Source organism: Caloenas nicobarica, chromosome 11 (genome assembly GCF_036013445.1).
Source record: "Caloenas nicobarica isolate bCalNic1 chromosome 11, bCalNic1.hap1, whole genome shotgun sequence".
Taxonomy (NCBI): Eukaryota; Metazoa; Chordata; class Aves; order Columbiformes; family Columbidae; genus Caloenas; species Caloenas nicobarica.
In genome coordinates, this window is record NC_088255.1 from 21,284,020 (window position 1) to 21,302,955 (window position 18,936).

Consider the following 18,936-nt stretch of genomic DNA (forward strand, 5'->3'; position numbering starts at 1 on the left):
GCCGGCCGCCCCCGCGGAGCCCAACGCCCGACTCCACCGACCCGGCACCGCGCTCGGGAGCCGCTGGGATTTAGGGCCACTGGGATTTAGGGCCACTGGGATTTAGGGTGACGGGGGCTCGGGCCGCAATTCATGTCTTGGGGATGAAATGCAGAAGCAGGGTCCCGGCCTGGTGTCAGGCAGCTCACAACGACATCTTTGCTGCCATAAAAGATTCATCCCGGTGGTTTTTTGGCAGATTCCACCTCCTGCAGTAGCAAGTTGCCAGTGTGAAGTGCTCGTAGCCACCCAGCCCTCCCAGCCTCCCCCCATACGAACTCTGGGGATTCAGGGTTTTGCTTTCCCTACATCACAACCTGTCGCGTGCTGTCCCATTTCCAACACATACCGCACCCCTAAAGAACCCACGTGTCTGCCATACCCGGAGCTTTCCCAGCCTCAAAAAACTGAAGCACCGTTAGAAACTGTTTGTTAAACTCCACAAACAGCAGGAACACCCAAGACCTTGGAGACAGGCTCCATGGGTGAGCAATGGAGAGAGAACGGGATCTGTGCTTCCCTCTTCACCCTGGACAGACTGTTTTTAACATCATAACTCCCAGATCACCCCAGGGACAGCACAGACCTGACACCGCGGTCTCTGCCCCAGAGGCTTTGCAGGAACACGACAACCAACACATCCAGGGACTGGGGTCCAGTTACCACACGGCTACTTTACTCCATCCTTCGACTTTATTTTATATTCATATTTCTTCAATATAGTAGAATACAACTTATTTTACATAATGTATACAAACTATATCACAGTGCTTTACAGAGCAAAGCATGAATTACATGGCAAAAACCGGGAGAAGAACGATGAGGTCCCTCTGCACTGCCAAGCCCCCCGCATTCTCCCTGTTTGGGGACCTCTCAGGACACCCTCAATTTACTGGGAAACTCCCATCTGGCTAATTCCCGGGCTCGGCCCATCATCAATGTGCTCCCCGCTCTCCAGAGCACGGGCAGGGCTGGAGCCCCCCTGCTGCCCGCTCCTGCCCACTGCTGCCTGCTGTAGTAATTAGTAATAAGTAATTATTGCAAACTTGGGGAAAAAAAACCCACCTCAATCTTTTCTCTGACGATTAGCTATTTTTTGCAGAGCACACGGGTGGCCCCAGATAACCCGCTGGGTTTGGCAACGCTGTTTGCTGCATTTCTGAGAGCGGTAAATCCATCACAGCCCCCCAGTACCGGAGCCGGGGCAGGATGCTGACCTGTCTCCTCTGATCGTCTCTCTTTGTAGCTGCTTTATGAGCACAGCTAGGAAAGGCGCTCACAACCGTTCATGATGTTACGGGATACTGTAAGTGATGTTGGATTGACGGCTGCCAAGTCTCTACGACCCAGCGATGAGAGCACCGACAAGGGGAAAAGGGGAGGCTTTTGGAAGCTGGGAGAGAACTGGGGGTCACACACAAAGGGGTGTTTGCAAGAACAGAGACACGGACCTTACTGCACGAAGAAAAGTTTTCGGGTGGATTCCCAAAGTCATCCCTGTAGGAATCCTGACCGACATGCACGCGCCTCTGCAAATACACGTAGCAACAAAAGGAAGATACCGGCTCCGGCTTCCCCCGACGCCTGCGCTGCTGCAGAACATCCCATTGTGAACAGGGCGCTGCTTTAACAAATATTTTAAATGAGTAATAAGAATAATAAACCACCCGTTTTCCATTCTCTAACCTAATGGAATAAACATATAAATTCACAGCATCTGTACGACAATGTCATGTCCAGCAACTTCCCCAAATATGGAAAGATCAGGATCCCTTCCTGAAAGAGCAAAATGGAACACGCCCGTGGCAGAGCTGGTGACAATGGCAGAAAAGGAGCAAAGGAAGGCGTGTAGGAATAAGTTTCTCCACAACACTTAAATTAGAAACATAGGTCAAATATACGTTTGATGGGTAGGGAAAAAAAATGTTAGTGGACAAGAAACCAGAGAGTTTTCCTTCCTCCCCTAATCCCTTTCATTCCATTTCCACATCAATGAATCAGACTTTGACCTAAAACCTTTGCAGCAGGAGAATTAGCCAAATGCTTGAATTAAATATTGCTTATAAAAATCTATTTCCTTTTCTTAACAGCAGACTTTCCAACTGGGAAAAGAGCTTGAGGCCCACATGCTTTCTCAGTTTGCAGAAATAGAAGTTTCTCTCTTTCTTGCATCCCATCTCTCATAGTCTGGAAAACATACAGCCTTACACATCGAATTCTTTTCCAGGAGAAACTCAACAGGATATTTGCTTAACCAGGAGGAATTCTCTACATCTAAACAATCCTTGAATGATCTCTCAATTTTTGACCACGCTTCCTGCAGTCCCTGAAACCCCTTCCAGTACGATGGGTCTCTGCTGACCCCCGTGGCTCCATTCGGTGTCCCAGGAATTCCTCCTGCGCTGGACCTGGGGCATCTGCTGCATCTCCTGGGCCCAGCAGCCACGCGATGAACCCACCTCGGCTGGGCTGCAAGGTCGAGTGCTACTGCCAGGTCATTCCAGCAGAAAAAATAATTATCTCAGACCCTGCTCACATAACTGCACCTACCAAGAAACGCCCAAAACGACCCAACCAAAAAAACCCCCGCGTACCTCTCAATTTTATAACATACTGATATAGTTATAATCTCTGGAGCGGACCAGCCGTGGCTCGTTGAGTACGCACAAATTAAGACTACACAGTGGCCTTATGAACAAGATGAACGCGTTGCCAGATGACGTGTGGCCACACTGGCAGATGTAGGCGAACTGTGGCTTACAACATTTTCAAGAACAGACTAAGACCTGGGGGATAGGAGCGGGTCCTGCCCGACTCATTTTGCTTTTAGTCAATAGAGGTACACGAGCTTTTATCTCTACTCAGAGTCTGGACATGATGCACAACTGATAAAGATGGTAACTGTAATCTCAAATATCAAAATAGCAAAATGATTCTTAAATAAGTACTGGCTAGTCCATACAAAGCTTCTCTTCCAGAGAAGGTTGTGACCATGATCAAAAAACATTTCAGGCCTTAACAGGACTTTGGTGACTGTGTTATGGCCCCATTTTCTTAGTCCATCAGTCATCACTCTTGGCTCAGCTTATGAGCAGCAACTGCTGCTCAGACCACGGAAAGGAGGCTGTGTCTTCCTACAAGCAAGCAGAAGACCATCGCGTTTAACTCACGATGGAAGATCTGTCTGTGGAAAATATCATAATCTAAGTTTCCATATTGGTGGCATAACTGGAATATCTAAGTAATTGCATGTTTTCTTGGACTAGTTGTAAGATTACTGCATAAAAGGAAACGCTTTGAAGTTCTGGCAAAAACGAGAACTGGAGCTGGTGTCTTTATATCCTGCTGGGCCTTTCAGGGGCAATAGGCTTCTATTTAGAGCAGCAATTAGGTCAAGCTTTTCTGATGTTCTCCAGAAATGTTTCTACTTTTCTTGAAAATTTTTCCTTAACAAGAGAGAAAAAGGAGGCAGCTCTCCCCGTTTCGTTCCCAATCTGTAGAGGGTGGCTCGACACGATGCTCTGCAAACTCACAAGGATGGGCTCAAGGAGCAAGTATAGACCAGGGCCCGCTCCTACAGAAAGGGACGTGCCAGCACAGACCCTCCTAAACCACCCCGGTGCAGATCATGGAATCATTTTGGTTGGAAGAGACCCTCAAGATCACCGAGTCCAAACATTAACTCAACCCTGGCACTCTATCAGACAGTTCTCACCGCACACAGGATCGGTTCCTACCTGCCATATCCTGCTGCCTCCATGAAGAGTTAAGACACGTATAGAAAACTTCATACACAAGTTTTCTTGGTGGGTAAACAACAACTAGTGGACAAGATAAAAACAAAAAAGGCAAAAAATTAAGAGTCTAGTATGGCACCAGTTAGCTTAGAATAGTCTTTCTGCTCTACCCCCTTGCTTCAATTGGGTCAGTACTTTTTAATACAACCTTTGTCACATATTATTAATGAAAACATGACTCAATTCTGTTGAAGCAAAATAGATTGCACCACAAAGTATAATTTCCTAGGATTTCATGCTTATGGCACGCTAAGTCACTCCAATTCCTGGTCTAGAAGTGCAAATGGAGATGTGTTGGGTTTTGAAGGACACAGAAGATCCTACTAAACATCCGCTAAATAGCCCTTCTTCAGAAAGTGCTATATGTAGATATAAGGACGACTGAAGTTGTCCGGAAAACACAGACTGTATCCTAAGGCAGTGATGTTTCAAACATGTGCTGAAGCCCATAAAAATAAGTTAAAGGCTGTGTTGACAGACAGGATGAAGGGAAAATCTGTTTCTGGGATTAGCCGATACAAAAGGTCTTCCAGATTCTGGAGTAATCGCAGGATGAGATTTCCAGATGGCTCACCAGGATCTTAGTAAGACCAGGGAAGAAACACACGTCCCTGAAGCTACCAGGCACAGCAAATCTAGATAAACGGTATCTCAAGGACACTCCTGAGAATTGTCACATGAAGGTGGCACCCAAAATCTTCTCCAAATGAGGGCCAGCCTTTCCAAAACTGGTCAAAATCTCCTCACCTTCCTGGAAGAAGGAGTGAAATCTGCCTCTTACCCTCCACGTCAGCCAGGACACCAGCCCCACGCCAACGGAGGGGCACGCCGAGCCCCTCGGGGAACATTTGTTTGGAGCACAGACAATTCTGGACACAGCCAGGAGGTGGCATATGCTTGTGTGGTGCCCCAAAGCACTTTCTGCCCCATGCCAGCTGGGCTCATCTGCTTCTACAAAAGCTGCTGGTTTGGGATGAGGGCGAAGACACTTGGGTAAGCTCAAAATAAGGCATGAAGTGACATTGGGGAGTTACCTCTTCCCCAGGGAGCTGGAAAGACAGAACATCTTCAGACATGGTCTTCCTCAGGTTTTAGTGCGCGACTCGGGCATTAGAGCAAGCGAAACATGGCAAGAGCCATAAAAAGCGAGTTGGTGGCCTCCTGCAAACCATCTCAGCAGCACCCGAGCCCTTCCCAGGGCCAGGCACCGGGCTGGTGGGTCTGTCCATGGGCACTTCATGGACATGCAACGTTTCGACTTCATTTACTGTGGAAACAATTGAGAGAGGAGGGCAGGTAGGCAGGCTCAGGACATAGCTGGAGGGTACCAGGACCATGGTACCCCTCATTGATGCTCCAGCTTATCAAGACGGGGCTCCTGCTCCTCATCAACAGCATCGAGCAAAGTCCTGCGTGGAGGAGGGAAGAGAGTCTGGTGGCAGAAGAGCTTTGTCCTGAGCTTCGGGAAAGGAGAAGGGTGAAGGCAGGGGCTGAAGGATGAATGAGCCTCGCTCCAGGCTCTGTCCTCTGGCTGCTCACACAGCAGGAGCTCAGGTTGGAAAACAAACTCAACAATCGCTAACGCTTCCTAAACACTTTTCCATTTTTTTCAAACCAACCAACCAACCAGCCCTGACAGTTTTCGGTCTCGTGTCCTTGCATGGCTGGCACAGATGAAGTTGCTCACTGACAGCACATGGAGACCCTGGCCCTGCACACAGGCGGGTGCTGGGGATGGGGAGCAATACAGAACATAGAACAGTGGGGTTGAAAGGGACCTTCACAGGTCACCTAGTCTACTTTCCTCATGGCAATTCGCTACAGGACCAATTCTTTTTCAGTAAATATGGCAGAGAAAATCCAGGTGAGGAGAAGAAAACGGGGTTCTCTCTCCCCAGTAGACGGACCAGTGAGCTGCTGCCCACGTGCAGCTCGCCCAGCGGTGGCGCCTGCCCATCCGCGGCGCTCCCCTTCGGAGACGTTCTCATCTGCGCCCAGGTACAGAGCAGCTGCAGGATGCCGGCCAGGCCCGCGCTCCTGGCTGCTCACAGGACATCTTTAAACGCTGAATGGCAAGCTGTAGAGCAGATGTTCAGCCTTGGCAGCAGCTGTGGTGTATCGTTTTGCTTTTTCAGCTCTGGCCACAAAGGATGCGCGCTTCCTCCGTGCTGCGTTATGCAGAAGAGACTGAGCCTGAACGTGGTGATATTTTCTAACAGACATCAGCAAACTCCTCCAGTAGGAAACCAAGCGCCTCCCTGGCAGTTCATCAGTGCCCCGAACAGCATCTCTCCGAATGACTAACACACTGAATCCCAGAAACGAGACAGCGGTTACTGTTATTTTATGGTTCAGGCATCATTTACAAAAGGCTTTTGGAGGAGTGCAAAAGCAGATTTCTGGAGGAAGCTGGAAGAGGACAAAAGAGCTGCCTGTGCTTCGCCTAACACTTCCCAGCAGGCTGCAAGCATCAATTTTCACATAGTTTAAAAGGAAAAAAAAAAGAGAGAATTTTTTTTACTAATTAATTACAGTTTGAAATGTAGTAAAATCAGATTTATAGAGCTAATTTGGCTCAGGATACAGCATCTTTCTTAAACAGGCACACTTGAAGATGAATCACATATGTCTAATAAGGACACTGCTCCTAAAATTTGCTCTCCCATAACCTTTTACTGCTGAATGGGAACCTTAAGCGATGATGTCATTATTTATATTACTAAAAGTAATGGCGCTCAGATCAAATCTAGGAAACCAGTCTCTTTCCTCTTTAAGTTTAGTAACCACGTTAACTTTCTTACCACGTCGGAGAGTGCAAGAACCAGCCAGGGTATAAATAGAAACATAAAAAGACGAAAAGGTGCAAAAGTGACCCAAAACACGTACTTGACACATATTTCTTTTGTTCTTAGAAAACTAGCTAAGTTTAAAGCGATGTAGTTCTCATTGCTCTCGCTCTGTCCATATTAGGGAGATTAAACTTCCGCACAGGAGAGCCGTGACTGAAAAATATTGCCATTATACTACGCACAAATAGCTGTTTTCGTGAACACCGAGCATGCACGTGGCCTCCCCTCTCCCCCCCAGCTTACATTTCACGCGATTTTTTGGACAGTCAAGAGAAAACTCTCCTTCCATCTGTTCAGGATGTTAAGATTTGAACCTCCTCGCAGCAGGAAAACAAAGTCATCTTCTGCGTACGGCCCCAGCACCGAGCGCAGGCCCAGCACCGGGACATTTGCGCGGGTCCCGCAGCCGGTCTTGCTCCTGTCACGTCTGCAGACGCTCTGTTAGGGACTCCAGGGACATAGAGCAATTACTAGGGTTTGACTCTGCTTTCCAGGAGCAGTTCTGTTCAGGAGAGAATAGAAAGGGATTATTTTTTACCTTATAGTTTTGGACTTAGAGGGTGTGAACTGAAGTTTTCCTCCCACAGAGACACACCGTGGTAACTACCGCGTACTGCGGTGCCTTGTACCGGGGGTTCGTTCTGCGCAGTGAACACAACCCCAAACGCTAACGAGGGTGAGAAATAAGGCCCAATTAGCAGCGCGGCAGGGGCTGCGGAGTCGAAAGGACTGCGGCACCGAGGCCACACACCGAGGGCTGCCTAAAGCTGCTTTGCTTTTGTTTTGGGGGGCTTTGTTGGTTTGTGGGTTTTTTCGCTTTGAGTCTGCTACACTTGACATCTGCTTCTGGTAAAACTAACAAACTCTCCCATTTTATTTAACATTAAACGTAGATTAAAACAGTACTGCGAGCTGCTTTGTCTGAATCTGTGGGATCGCAGGAAGTATCTAGGAAGCTTTTTCCACTCGCATGTGTACAGAGAACAAAACGTTTAAGTGACGATAATTTTTTCCATATATATTACATACAGTATTATATACGAGAATTAGACAAAACAAAATCAGAACAAAGATTCTTTGAAGTTTCAAAAGAATCTTTGTCTGTCTTAGCCACAGGGATGGCCTAAGCAAAGCTCCACGGATGAGGCAATGAATGAGGTGACATCGAAAGCATCTCACTCGTAACACGCGATCTAGCCAAAGCGACACCGAGGCCACGCAGAGCACGCGCTGACACCAACGTCTGTCCCACAGCAGGACAGGCCCACAGGTCTCACCTTGTCCTGGCACGGGGACGTTTCCAGCCCTGGTTGCGCCCCACACCAGGTGCTGGCAGGGTGACCAGCAGAGCTGCTGTGACCAGGGGCTGCGCCCCCCGTGCCACCACGGCAGCGCCGCACCCCTGCTCTGCAGGGGGATCCGAACCTCACCCCGCAACCTTCCCTGCAGCAGCGGCTGCTGAGACAAAAGCCTTTGCTTCCTGGAGACCTCAGCGACTACAAGAGCGTCTCTAAAACCCTCTGGGGGTAACTGGCAGCTACTTCATTTGTTGTTCACCTGCTTAACGCTGCAAGCAAAGCCCCACATCATCTCCGTGCTGTTGCAAAGCGCAGGAAAAGTCTGGGCGCTGGGGGAGCGGGCAGCTGGCTCTGGAAGGTGCCGGCTCTGGAAGCAAGGTGCCAGCTCTGGAAGGCGCCGCCTCTGGAAGGTGCCGGCTCGCACAGGCCGGAGGGAGCCCCGGGTCAGAGCGGAGCCGCAGGTCAGTGCCAGGAAGGGGAAAAGGATGGAACAGGCCTCCCCCGAGCGCAGGGCGGGAAGGCAGATGCTGGGTCTGGGCCCCTCTCCTGCGCTGACCAGCACCCTCCACCTCGCTGCGGGTCCAGCTCCCCCTGCCCAGGGCGGCCGTGCCAGCGGCTGGGGGAGGCAGCAGACAGGGACCGGGGAGACGGGGATGCTCTCTCGAGGCCTGAAGAACGCTTTTCTCCTCTGCGGTAAGACCCAGGAACGCTCCCATCCTTCCCAGACCTGCTCACTTCGCCCTTCCCTTCCTCACACCCCCTCGCCTCTCCTTTGCCCTGTGTGGGAACTTTCCCCAAAACACGCTGTTTTCTCCTCATTTGCTTCCTCTCGAGGCACCTGGAACTTCCTCCTGCAAGCTCCTGCCACCCTCCGGTGACACGGGCCCTGGGCGGCAGCTTATTGTCCATGGAACAAAACACTCGCAGGTCCAGCACAGGCGCGCGGGGCTGCTGGGCCGACACGTCTGGAGACAACACAACCACGGGTACAAGGGCCTCTACCTGCTGAATATGACAAGTAACTTATTTCAGCAAAAACCAGCCTGACGTATGTGAGGAAAAACAGAAACAGCAACTACCAGCACCGACTCCCTCCAGAAGGCCGAAGGGGAAGTATTTTCCATCATGAAACTTGTGATGAAATGTACTTGAAATTTGTGTTTTGACATATCGAGCTGTTAGTAGAAGCTCTTTGCTTAAAGGAGTCGGTTTTGTGTGCAATAAGCAATGCAATATAAGCAAAAGATAAAATATCCTTTCCAGCTTCAATGCCATTTTAAAAGTTATTGGGAGGCAGCCAATGTATCTGGGGAAGTTTTTAAACTCCCTTTTGCAAGCAGAGATGCTTCAGCAGAGATCTGTGCACACAGCAGCTGAACTCCGGCTTCACTCTTCCAAACCACTGAATTTTAGAAGCTTGAAATAGTTTTACGTGAACCTATCCTACTAAAACTGCATTGAGAAGCACAAAGCTTCATCCTGCTAAGACCGGCGGTAGAGATAAGTCGAGTTTTACGCAATGCTCTGCTACACCAACTTGTTCCTGCTGCAGTCACTTGATTCAAGAAGCCATGAAAACACAGGGCTCAGGCGGCTCGGTGAACGTGTCTGGGGAAAGCACAAGTTGCATAAATACCCTTCACAGACTTGCCTCACCGGGCAGACTGGAGCGCACTGGGATGCCAGGCAGCACTTTTCACTGCTGGGCAAGGTTCAAAGTGTGAGCATGTGGGTACTGCGAGCTACGGGGGTTCAGTCCTCCCGCTCTGGACACTCCTACATGCTGGAGTAGGTGTAATGACCTTGAACGAACCCCGCCCTAGATCTCGCTTCTCCAAACCCACATCTCAGCCTGCGTGACTGCAGAGAAAACCGCAGGTATCAGCTGCGTGCAAGCAAAGCCATGGTGTCTGCCCCGTCTGCAGACACCTGCCACTCGACCAAGAGGCAACAACAGCTACAACCAGAGCAACGTGGTCCATCCGACTCCAAGACCTCCTGAAATGCGGCGCTGAGCTCGAGCTGCTTTTGGACAGGTAAAGCACTCGCATACAAGAGCAGGGCAGCCACAGATCTCGGAAGCACGGGCTTTCCCTTTCTCACATTCCAAGGGTTCCCTTTTTACCTCTTCTCAGTTTCACCAGTCAGAACCAGGAAGGGTGAACCTTGGTGTCCCTGACCAGCGTTAACAGGACGTGACTCTACCCTGAGTCATCATCCTCCTCCTCAGCTGGGACGGCTGCTCGCACCTGGATCACTGGACACCTGCGGTAATTAATCCTCATCAAGACAAAGAGACTGCTTTCCAAGCTTGCTTTTCGGAGGCTGCAGGAAGCAACCTTCATATTAAAGCTCTAACTTTATAATTTCACAGTGTCTTCACAACCAAACAAACTGCAGACCTCCAATATGTGTTCAAAATCTAAAGAATAACATAGCAGTTTTCTGATGAAGTATCTGAGCCAGAAGGACCTATATAAAGCCCTACTTAAAGTCCAAGAAATTAAAAAGACAACACATACAGCTGCAGAATATTACTAAATTCCCAATTATTGTTCCTTATTTTAGAATAGAAAACTTACCATATTTTAAAAACCTCCAGTGACACATACCTCATGATAACTGGAAACCATCGACATTAAATGAACCAAATGAACACCGTTACATGAGTCCTTGTGGATATGAGTAGAACTGAGGTGCCTCGGTTGAGAAAGATCTCTGCCAGAACAGCAGTCCCGTTTTCCATCTCGATATACGTTACATCAAAGGCTTCACCGATGCATTTCCTTGCCCCAGGGCAGCCAGCAGCAAAGATGCCCAGCAGGACCACATTCCAAGCAGATGCAACATCCTACGCATCTGCCAAAGCAATTCAGTTCCCACCAGAGAAATAGCCCAGAAGGACTTACTGCTTCTGCTGGAATTATTCCAGTATTTGTTTCTTAATTACTGAGGAATCACAGAACAGTTTGGGCTGAAGGGCCCTCCCCAGCTCCCCCAGGGCCCCCCCTGCCACGAGCAGGGACATCTGCACCAGCTCAGGTTGCTCAGAGCCCCGTCCAGCCTGGCCTGGGATGTCTCCAGGGATGGTTCAGCCACCACCTCTCTGGCCAACCTGGGCCAGGCTCTCACCTCTATCTCTAGATTTGGAATGAGAAACACCATGTAAAGTCACTAGAGATTTTTTTTGCTATTTTTCTACTAAGTCTTCTCCTCCACAGGGGCAGGGATGTGCTGAGGAACACCCTTGCTCACTGCACCAGCAGTTTTTCACGTCAAGTAATAAGAGAGACTGTTAATAATTTGTTATTGGTTGGAACTTAATTAAGGAGTGTATAAAAAAGATACTACCCTGCCGGTGCAACATGGCAGTAACTTAAAATTTACTGTTTAAACAGAGGGATGAGAGCCCTTTAAATTTGGAAGTACTGGAAACTAAAGAATAATTACAATTCGGAGAAGGCCGCAGAGGAAGGATGAACGATTGCTGTGGTGTGGAGCACAGACACCAGCACCTGGCCAGCCCAGGCTGGGAGTGCAGTTCAAGAATCACCGTGAAGTTGCTGCAGGTTACATTTACACTTACAGGCCATTACGATAATTACGAAGTGGAAAAAGCTCAGCAATAAATGCCTATTACAATGCCCAGCTACAGTTGGATTAGAGTCAAGTTCAGCGACTGCTCTACAAACAATAGAAAAACCCCCACCTTTAACATCAACCCTAATGAGCCTGTAATACTCATACTCAGTCTGTAAAAATGAGCAAACCTCATCACCATTTTTCACCTACAGCATTACTCAGAAATGAACTGACTCAGTGTCTGTCTCCGTGAAGAGCAGCAGATAGACATATTTAACACTTTCTTTTTTAGGCTTTCCCCCACCCTTTTTCTCCCAAATCCTCAAACAGCTAATGGATCTGGTAGAATGTTTGCACGTTAACTCTGATTTTAACTTTTTAAAAAGAAATGGGAGACAGGCAAGTTACCGAGGCTCTTACGCCAGGACTTAGCACGCCTGGAGAGGAACCACGCTTAGTTAAACCGCACCCTGGGCTGGATCCAAACCGCACGGCAACCAGGGAGGAGACGTCCCTTCCTCCAACTGTTCAAACCTGCTAAAAACCACATCAGTGACTCCGCAAACGTCCTTCTCCTGGGTCAGCACTAATGCGGAGCTCCAGAGCCACATCTGATCGACAGTGCAGGTTGGAGACTGTCGGATGGTTGATTTTTTTAAAGGCTGATCTATGACCGACACTGGGGGTGTCCGGTCCCTGGAGAATCCGCAGCCTTTGCGCAAACGCCGGTTCCGCACCCCCGCTGCGCCAGCCCTTCTCTCCCCAGGTTTGCCTCACATCACGTGGGGGAGGAAACGTATCGCTGTGAACCCCCATTCGTACAAAGTAAACACGTAAATAGGTTCCAATTGTAAAATAAGTTATAATTCATTAACTAGTAACTTGTCTTGTATGCAATAAACCAGAGTGCAGCAGGTTATCCAGATATTGTGGAGTGCTGAGATTTGGAGTTAGGCTCAATGAAAGACTATGTACAATACAAACCAGCTTTCTGTTGTGTTGCAAATTTATTCTCATATTTTTTACCATTTATTCATCTCAAAAGACATATTGCATATTTGGAACATTTTTAAATAAGAGCCACTGTATTATTCAAGACAAGTAGTTTTGCCACATCGAAACTGATGACATACCCAATAAAAGTCTTTTCCAGAGCAAGAACTCCTTACAAGAAATATAAATAGAATATAAACTTCATAAATGATCTGGCACGAAAAGATTAAAATAGTAAATCCATTCCATTCTGAAGGCAGTACTTTGCCACTCCTAGTGCATGCGTAGTGTTTCTTCAAAAAACAAAAATGTGCTACCAGAGGGCACTGAAGCAGATACGGGCTAGCTTTTGGATAAATTTTATTGCAATAGAACAGAAGGACTTGATCACTTAATCAGTAACCTATGATCAGGTAAAAAAAATTTAGTTTAACCCAAGCTTTGGATTTGTTCATCTCTATCAGATCCAATGAGGAGATTACGTGTTCGGAAGCACATCTGCATTTCCAGTGTATCACCTGACACAATAGAAGAATTACATCGCCATTCTAACATCTCCATTCCCATAGCTGAGAATCCCAATTACACCTCCACTCTCACAGTCGCTAATTACTAGTAATGGCCATGGATCTGGGCACATGCAAGCGCAGCCTCAGCACAGCCACGTCCACACATGCACACCCCGCAGCGCGTTACAACTTATTAATACGTTTCCAGCCCTGGGAATAACCCTGAGCCCAACTGAGGAGACTGAAAAATTTAAACAAAGGCACGTGAAGAACTTAGAATTAGAAAAGCCTCACAGAGGGAAGCGGCAGCAACAGGGAACAACGTGATGGGGCTGAGAGAGTAAAACGTGCGATCTTGGGAAAGGGGCTGGTTCTGTTTCAGATCCAAGCAAATCAGAGTAATCCACAGGAAGCAATCCGTACACAATTCCAGAAGGCAGAATAATTCATGCCTGACAACGCATTTTACAACAAAATGTCACTTCTGTAAGTTTTAAAAAATGTGATTAAGTATTGGTGCTACTAAACCAAAGCTTCTGTAAATCATCGGGCAATCCAATAAAAGCAATCACTGCACTATGACTGTAACTAACAATCCAGAGTAAAGAACAGCTGACAGATGGCAAAAGCTCAGTGAAGGAATTACTCTCTAAACGTTTCCCCTGCTGTCCTGCAGCAATCTGGTTTTGGCTCAACAGTGGCTGATCACTAATCTGGAAAGCTCCAGCAGTCAGCCCTGTGAACACCTGACGGGGAAAAACCACCGACAACGTGCTGAACGGCCACGGAACAGTCGCTGCCCCGGGCTGCTCGTCTACAGCAGCTTTCACCGAACAGCATCGCAAGGTCAGATACCGCGGGGCTGGGGCGCCACGAGGAATGCACAGATTTGATTCACGAGATTAAAATCCAAATGCTAGAAGTCAGTGACACCCCAAAAGAGTTCTGGTAAACAGCCAAGTAAGAATAGCAGAGCAGGATATAAAGCTTATTTTCTATTTATATGGTATTAGTAAGGTCTTAATGGTAAGGACACCTTCTGTTCTGGCATCTGCTCTTCAAAAAACATTCTGAAAATTAGAAATAGTTTAAGAAGTTCACAACAAAAACTAGAGGGACGAAGAAAAAAAATAATTCCATCCATTCATATAAAGCAAGATTGGAAAGTATTTGGATCACGGTGTCAAACCCCTGGATCAGGATATTTGCAGTAGCAGAACATCCTCCAAGAGAGATACATTGAATTCCAATGGTAGGGAGCCAAAGCAAGACAAACTCAAACACAGGCTTGGGTTTGGGGGTTTTTTGAGAGCACAGTAGTTGCTCAAGTAACTTACCTAGAGAGGTGACTGATTCTCTTCCTGAAGTTCTTAAAGAATTCTGTCTTTCTAGAATACCTGCTTAACTTCCTGACATTATGCTTCTGATGTTGAAATCCATGATGTTTCATGACGGTGATGCCCAGAGCGGCAATCAGATATGAGTTCCCCTCACCAACAAATGGAAATCGAGCCTCTAATGGCCCTTGCCCCTGAAACTTTTGTTTCAGTTGCTAATTTACCTTCTACTTCTGGGAGCCTTTAGCCAAATCCCGGTAGCACCCATGGTTTTTAAAGCAGTAGCGAGTGCAACCCTCTCTCCAAGCAGAACTTGGCTCTGTGGACAAACCTTTGCTCACTAATTTGAACAAGTTGGGACAAACTATTATAAAATCCCAGGAAGGCAGGAAGACCTGGGAGACCCAAAGTGCAGCCCAGTTCCCCACCAGGGGAGAAAGAAAGGGACACAGAGGGACTGGGATGAGGAAATCAGTGCTGGAAGCGATCGCCCTGCAGATCCAGAGCTATCTTATCTGCCTGAGACACAGCGGGACAGAATATGGCTTTTAATTCTTTTGTATGACCAAGGGCTATGTTAATGCAGACTCAAAATCTTGAGACGGTTGCTCATGAAATGCTGATGGTGGATGAAAAAACAGAGGGAAGAAAGGTCCCTGGTGGTGTGAAACCCTCAGATGCTGCTGGCGGGACGAATCTCAGCAGTGGATTTGTCCCGGAGAAGATTCCAGCTGAAGGAATGGTTCTTGCAAGTGGTAAAACCCTACAGATTAAGGCAGGAGACATTCAAAATCTTATGTAAAGCACACGGAACATTTGAATGGGTAAGGTACTTCAGAAGACTCGATTAGAAAAAGAAAAATGACTTAGGAATACATGCACGGATGATTACCTTTGCTTCAGCCATCAGTCATTTGATACGAAGTTTCACTAACACTGTTTCATGTGAAAACTTTGCAATATGTTGTGCAGACTCACAATTCTCCATTTAGCACCAAAAAACCCCAGAGATTCTGCAAGAAAGATCAGGCTAACACTCTGGAAGAATGCATTTAATTCAGCTAGAAGAACAGGAAAATTACTCTGTATTTTTTCTGTATTGTGTATTTATATTTTTAAATAAAAGGCCTGCTGTTGTAGTCCCCATGTAGGTAGAATTCTTTCAAAATTTAAAAAAGGTGCCTCAGTCATGACGCCAAGACAAAACTGAAGAAGCGTTCAGATATATTATTATATCAAATCTTCCAAATTGAACTAGCAACTGATAAAACAACTGCCATTTTTCTAGTACGAGGAACCTTTTTAAAATCTCAAACTCCAGTGCAAGCTCAGAGCACTTACTTTACAATTAGACTTAGAACATCTTACAGGCTTGTGAAAAGCTGCTCTTGTTACAGTAGCTCCAAGGCTCAGCTAATCAAGCCTTACAAGAACCTAAATACGAATGTAAAAAACATGTTTACTATAAACAAACACAATAAAAATCCGAGCGGTTTGTGCATAGAGTGCCTGCAAAACAACTCCACTTGCTGCTTTCATGTCCAAGTACTGAAGAACTGCAACTTCCCAGTTACCCGATCCAGTCCTCCTCATAACCAGAGCGAACTGTGCATTTTAGCTCATTCTTGATCATTTTGAACATGCAAATGTCAAGAACTCCTGGGAAAGGCACCGTATTAGGGAACCACAAATACATGTGGAAGCACAAACCCCCATGCAACGTGTACTACGCACCCGTGTATACAATATAAATACGCACACATGCACGGAAATACATTGGAAATCTTTCTCCTTTAATACAGCCTTGTCAGGTCTCAAATTCCAGCTCTCTGAGGCTCTAAAGATTTCAGAAAACACAACATTTGTCTTTAACACAAGAACAAACCCATTGCTTGGTATGCGGGACACGCCGAGGTCGGTCCCAGGGAACTCTGGTGGCACTTTCACCGCTGGGACCGGGAGGGACCTCGGCCCCCCAGGCTCCACTGCACCTCCTCACACCCCCTCTACGTGCTGCCGGCAGGGAGGAGGGCACGGGATCAATGGGAAAAGAAACAGCAGCTCAAAGAGGGACAAACAGGGAGCGCGAGATGCTGGAGAAGAGGCGGCAGCATCAGGCTCCCGTCCCCAGGAAGGGCTTTGCCACTGCTCCCTGCAGCCACCGCTCCTCCAATCTCAGCCCATCTCTCTGATTCCCACCTCCACGGCAATGATGCTCCCCGGCCTTTCCTCGCTCTCTCCTCCCCTCTTTCTTTCTGAAAAACCCCAGGAGAGAGATCAGCTAGACAAAAAAAATAAAACCAGTGCAAAATGTGGAATACAAGGGAAAAAAAAAATATATTATAATAATTCTTTTGCTATTACTGGACATGCTGCAGACATCGTGCCTAGTAACCGTGGCAGGATCTAGCGCAAAGGGAACTTAGCGTCAATCTTTTGTTTTCAAATGACATTCAACTCAAACATGCATAGGGAGAGTAAAGTTATTTTATTAAATCATGCACATCACGTGTGTTAGTGCAAATAGTTTAATCTGTACTCCAGAAATTCTATTGTATCTTTATATCTTTACAAAATAGATTTAAAACAATTATTTACTTTAAAAAATGTAATTCTGAAGTTAAGCATTTCAGAACAATATTTGCAATAACCTATATACAAGAGGTACTAAGTACCACTGGCATACGAGTGTTCTGTGGTTGGGTGGCTTCCTGCAACTGAAAAGGATGAAATGAATGAACTAAATGACAATATTTATTTTCTACAAGTCACTTGTGGACTATTTTTTCCGTAACTAATAATCCTCCCATTAGCAAATCCCATGTAACTTAAGATAGAACCTTTAATTAAAGGACAATGACCCTTAAAACCTCACAAAGTAAATTATAAGCTAAATTTCTATTTAAATATTTAAACTATCTGTCGATTGCCATAACGTTCTTTAAAGCCAATTGAGTTGCTGAGATTACCTCCCTAGTTTGGAGTTTGTTTAAGAGAGCCATTTTACTTTATCATTCTCTAGCATATTATTTAAGTCTTTAATAAATTTTGACAGAACTGTTGAGTTGAACAAGACAACTACAGTCTACATTTAATTGAGCACTAACTACAGTGATTCCCACCAAAAGTCAGCAAATAGCAATAGTTATAGTACTTAGATAAGGAAAATAAACTTTGTAATGGGGACCACTGCATCATACTTACAGCCATGTGATGAGGATGCACAAAATTTTACTACCAAATTAAAACCATCTTCACCTGACAATACTTCCTCAGGTATATGATTCCAATTTTGTAGTATTTTATGTATCTTAGATGTTTTTTCAGCTAATCACAGACGTACTGTAGCAGTTATCTTAATAAAGTTACGTCAACAAAAGCTTATCCAAAGAGCTTCTCCAGCTCAAGTCGGAAAGTATCAAATGACTGAAAAAATAAATTGATACATGTGATATGTGAGAAAGCATTCATAGTTTCAAAGAATGCACCTCTTTAAATATATGAAATTTAATAAATTACATTCAAACTGAAGTTAACATAAGCTGAATCACTGCACTATGTCCATCAAATGACCAAGAACTTGCTCCCAGAAATACCTCAGTCCGCTCAGAACACACATGCTTCCACTCGCACACGCGCACACCAAACACTCGAGGCTGGTCTTCGCCATCAGTGTCTCTTTAAGGCTGGACATGAATTGTGTTTATTCCCAAAAATCATTCATGAAGCAATCATTACCAAAGAAAAAATATGCTTCCTTCCAAAGGCGTGGTAAAGAGAAGTTTTCTTAAGCCTTGTTCCCAACAGCTCAGTGACTAACAGCAAGTAAAATGGTATGCTAGGTCTTTTTTTAAAAAAAATAATCTTGTACTGAAAGGCACTGAGCACACTGCATCTGTTTTCCAAGTATCTGCAAGGTTACTTGGCTTGGGTGGCCAAATCATTAATGTCATTTTCCTTTTACATCTGGCAATCAGATTCTAAAGTAAGTGTCCACAACCCTAGCCATTATAAATAATTTGGTACCAAGAAGCCTACTTTAGGCCACCATTATAGTATTCAGAATCCCAACACACTAATTTAAAACTTGCATGAAATTGTAAGCAAAAATATTGCTCACAGTATGATGAATCACAATTTTATTCCCTCTTTATAGACAGATACATTTTATACAGTTTAAAGCAAATGACCCTACTGCTGTTCTCACGCAGAGCTGTGCTGTATTAAGAGGTAAAAAGGAAGAGAATTAATCTGTTTTCCCTCAGTATATGAATGTTGCCAGCTTCTAAAGGGAGGACGGTGTATGGATTCAACAACAGTTCTCATGGAGAAGCTCTGGTTAGGCCTGGGTACAGCACCACGGCTGTCACAGCAACCAGAGCTGCCATCACAGGCATCCAAGGCCATTGTCTCTGTGTGGAGAGAAAAAAAAAATCAATATCATATTTGTTCTAATTCATTCTAATCAGTTTACCCCGTGGTTCCTGAAAGGCCTGAGCGCGGGTTGATCGGCATCACTAAAGCGTCACCCC

General features: G+C 46.2%; 1 protein-coding gene across 20 annotated transcripts in view; it reads right to left on the reverse strand.

The window, feature by feature from the left end:
• Positions 1-734: 734 nt before the first annotated feature.
• Positions 735-18,936, reverse strand: part of SLMAP (sarcolemma associated protein) — an 86,180-nt gene continuing 67,978 nt past the window's right edge. For 10 of the 20 annotated variants that reach the window (XM_065642583.1, XM_065642596.1, XM_065642597.1 and 7 more), the window contains one exon: positions 18,729-18,816. Coding sequence is in view for 9 of the 20 variants with exons in the window: in XM_065642582.1 (XP_065498654.1) it covers positions 18,727-18,816 (90 nt within the window). In the remaining 11 variants the exon portion in view is untranslated. Of the gene's footprint in view, positions 7,188-15,621; positions 18,817-18,936 lie in introns of those variants that run through there. The other 10 variants (XM_065642582.1, XM_065642594.1, XM_065642590.1 and 7 more) reach the window with 2 other exon arrangements.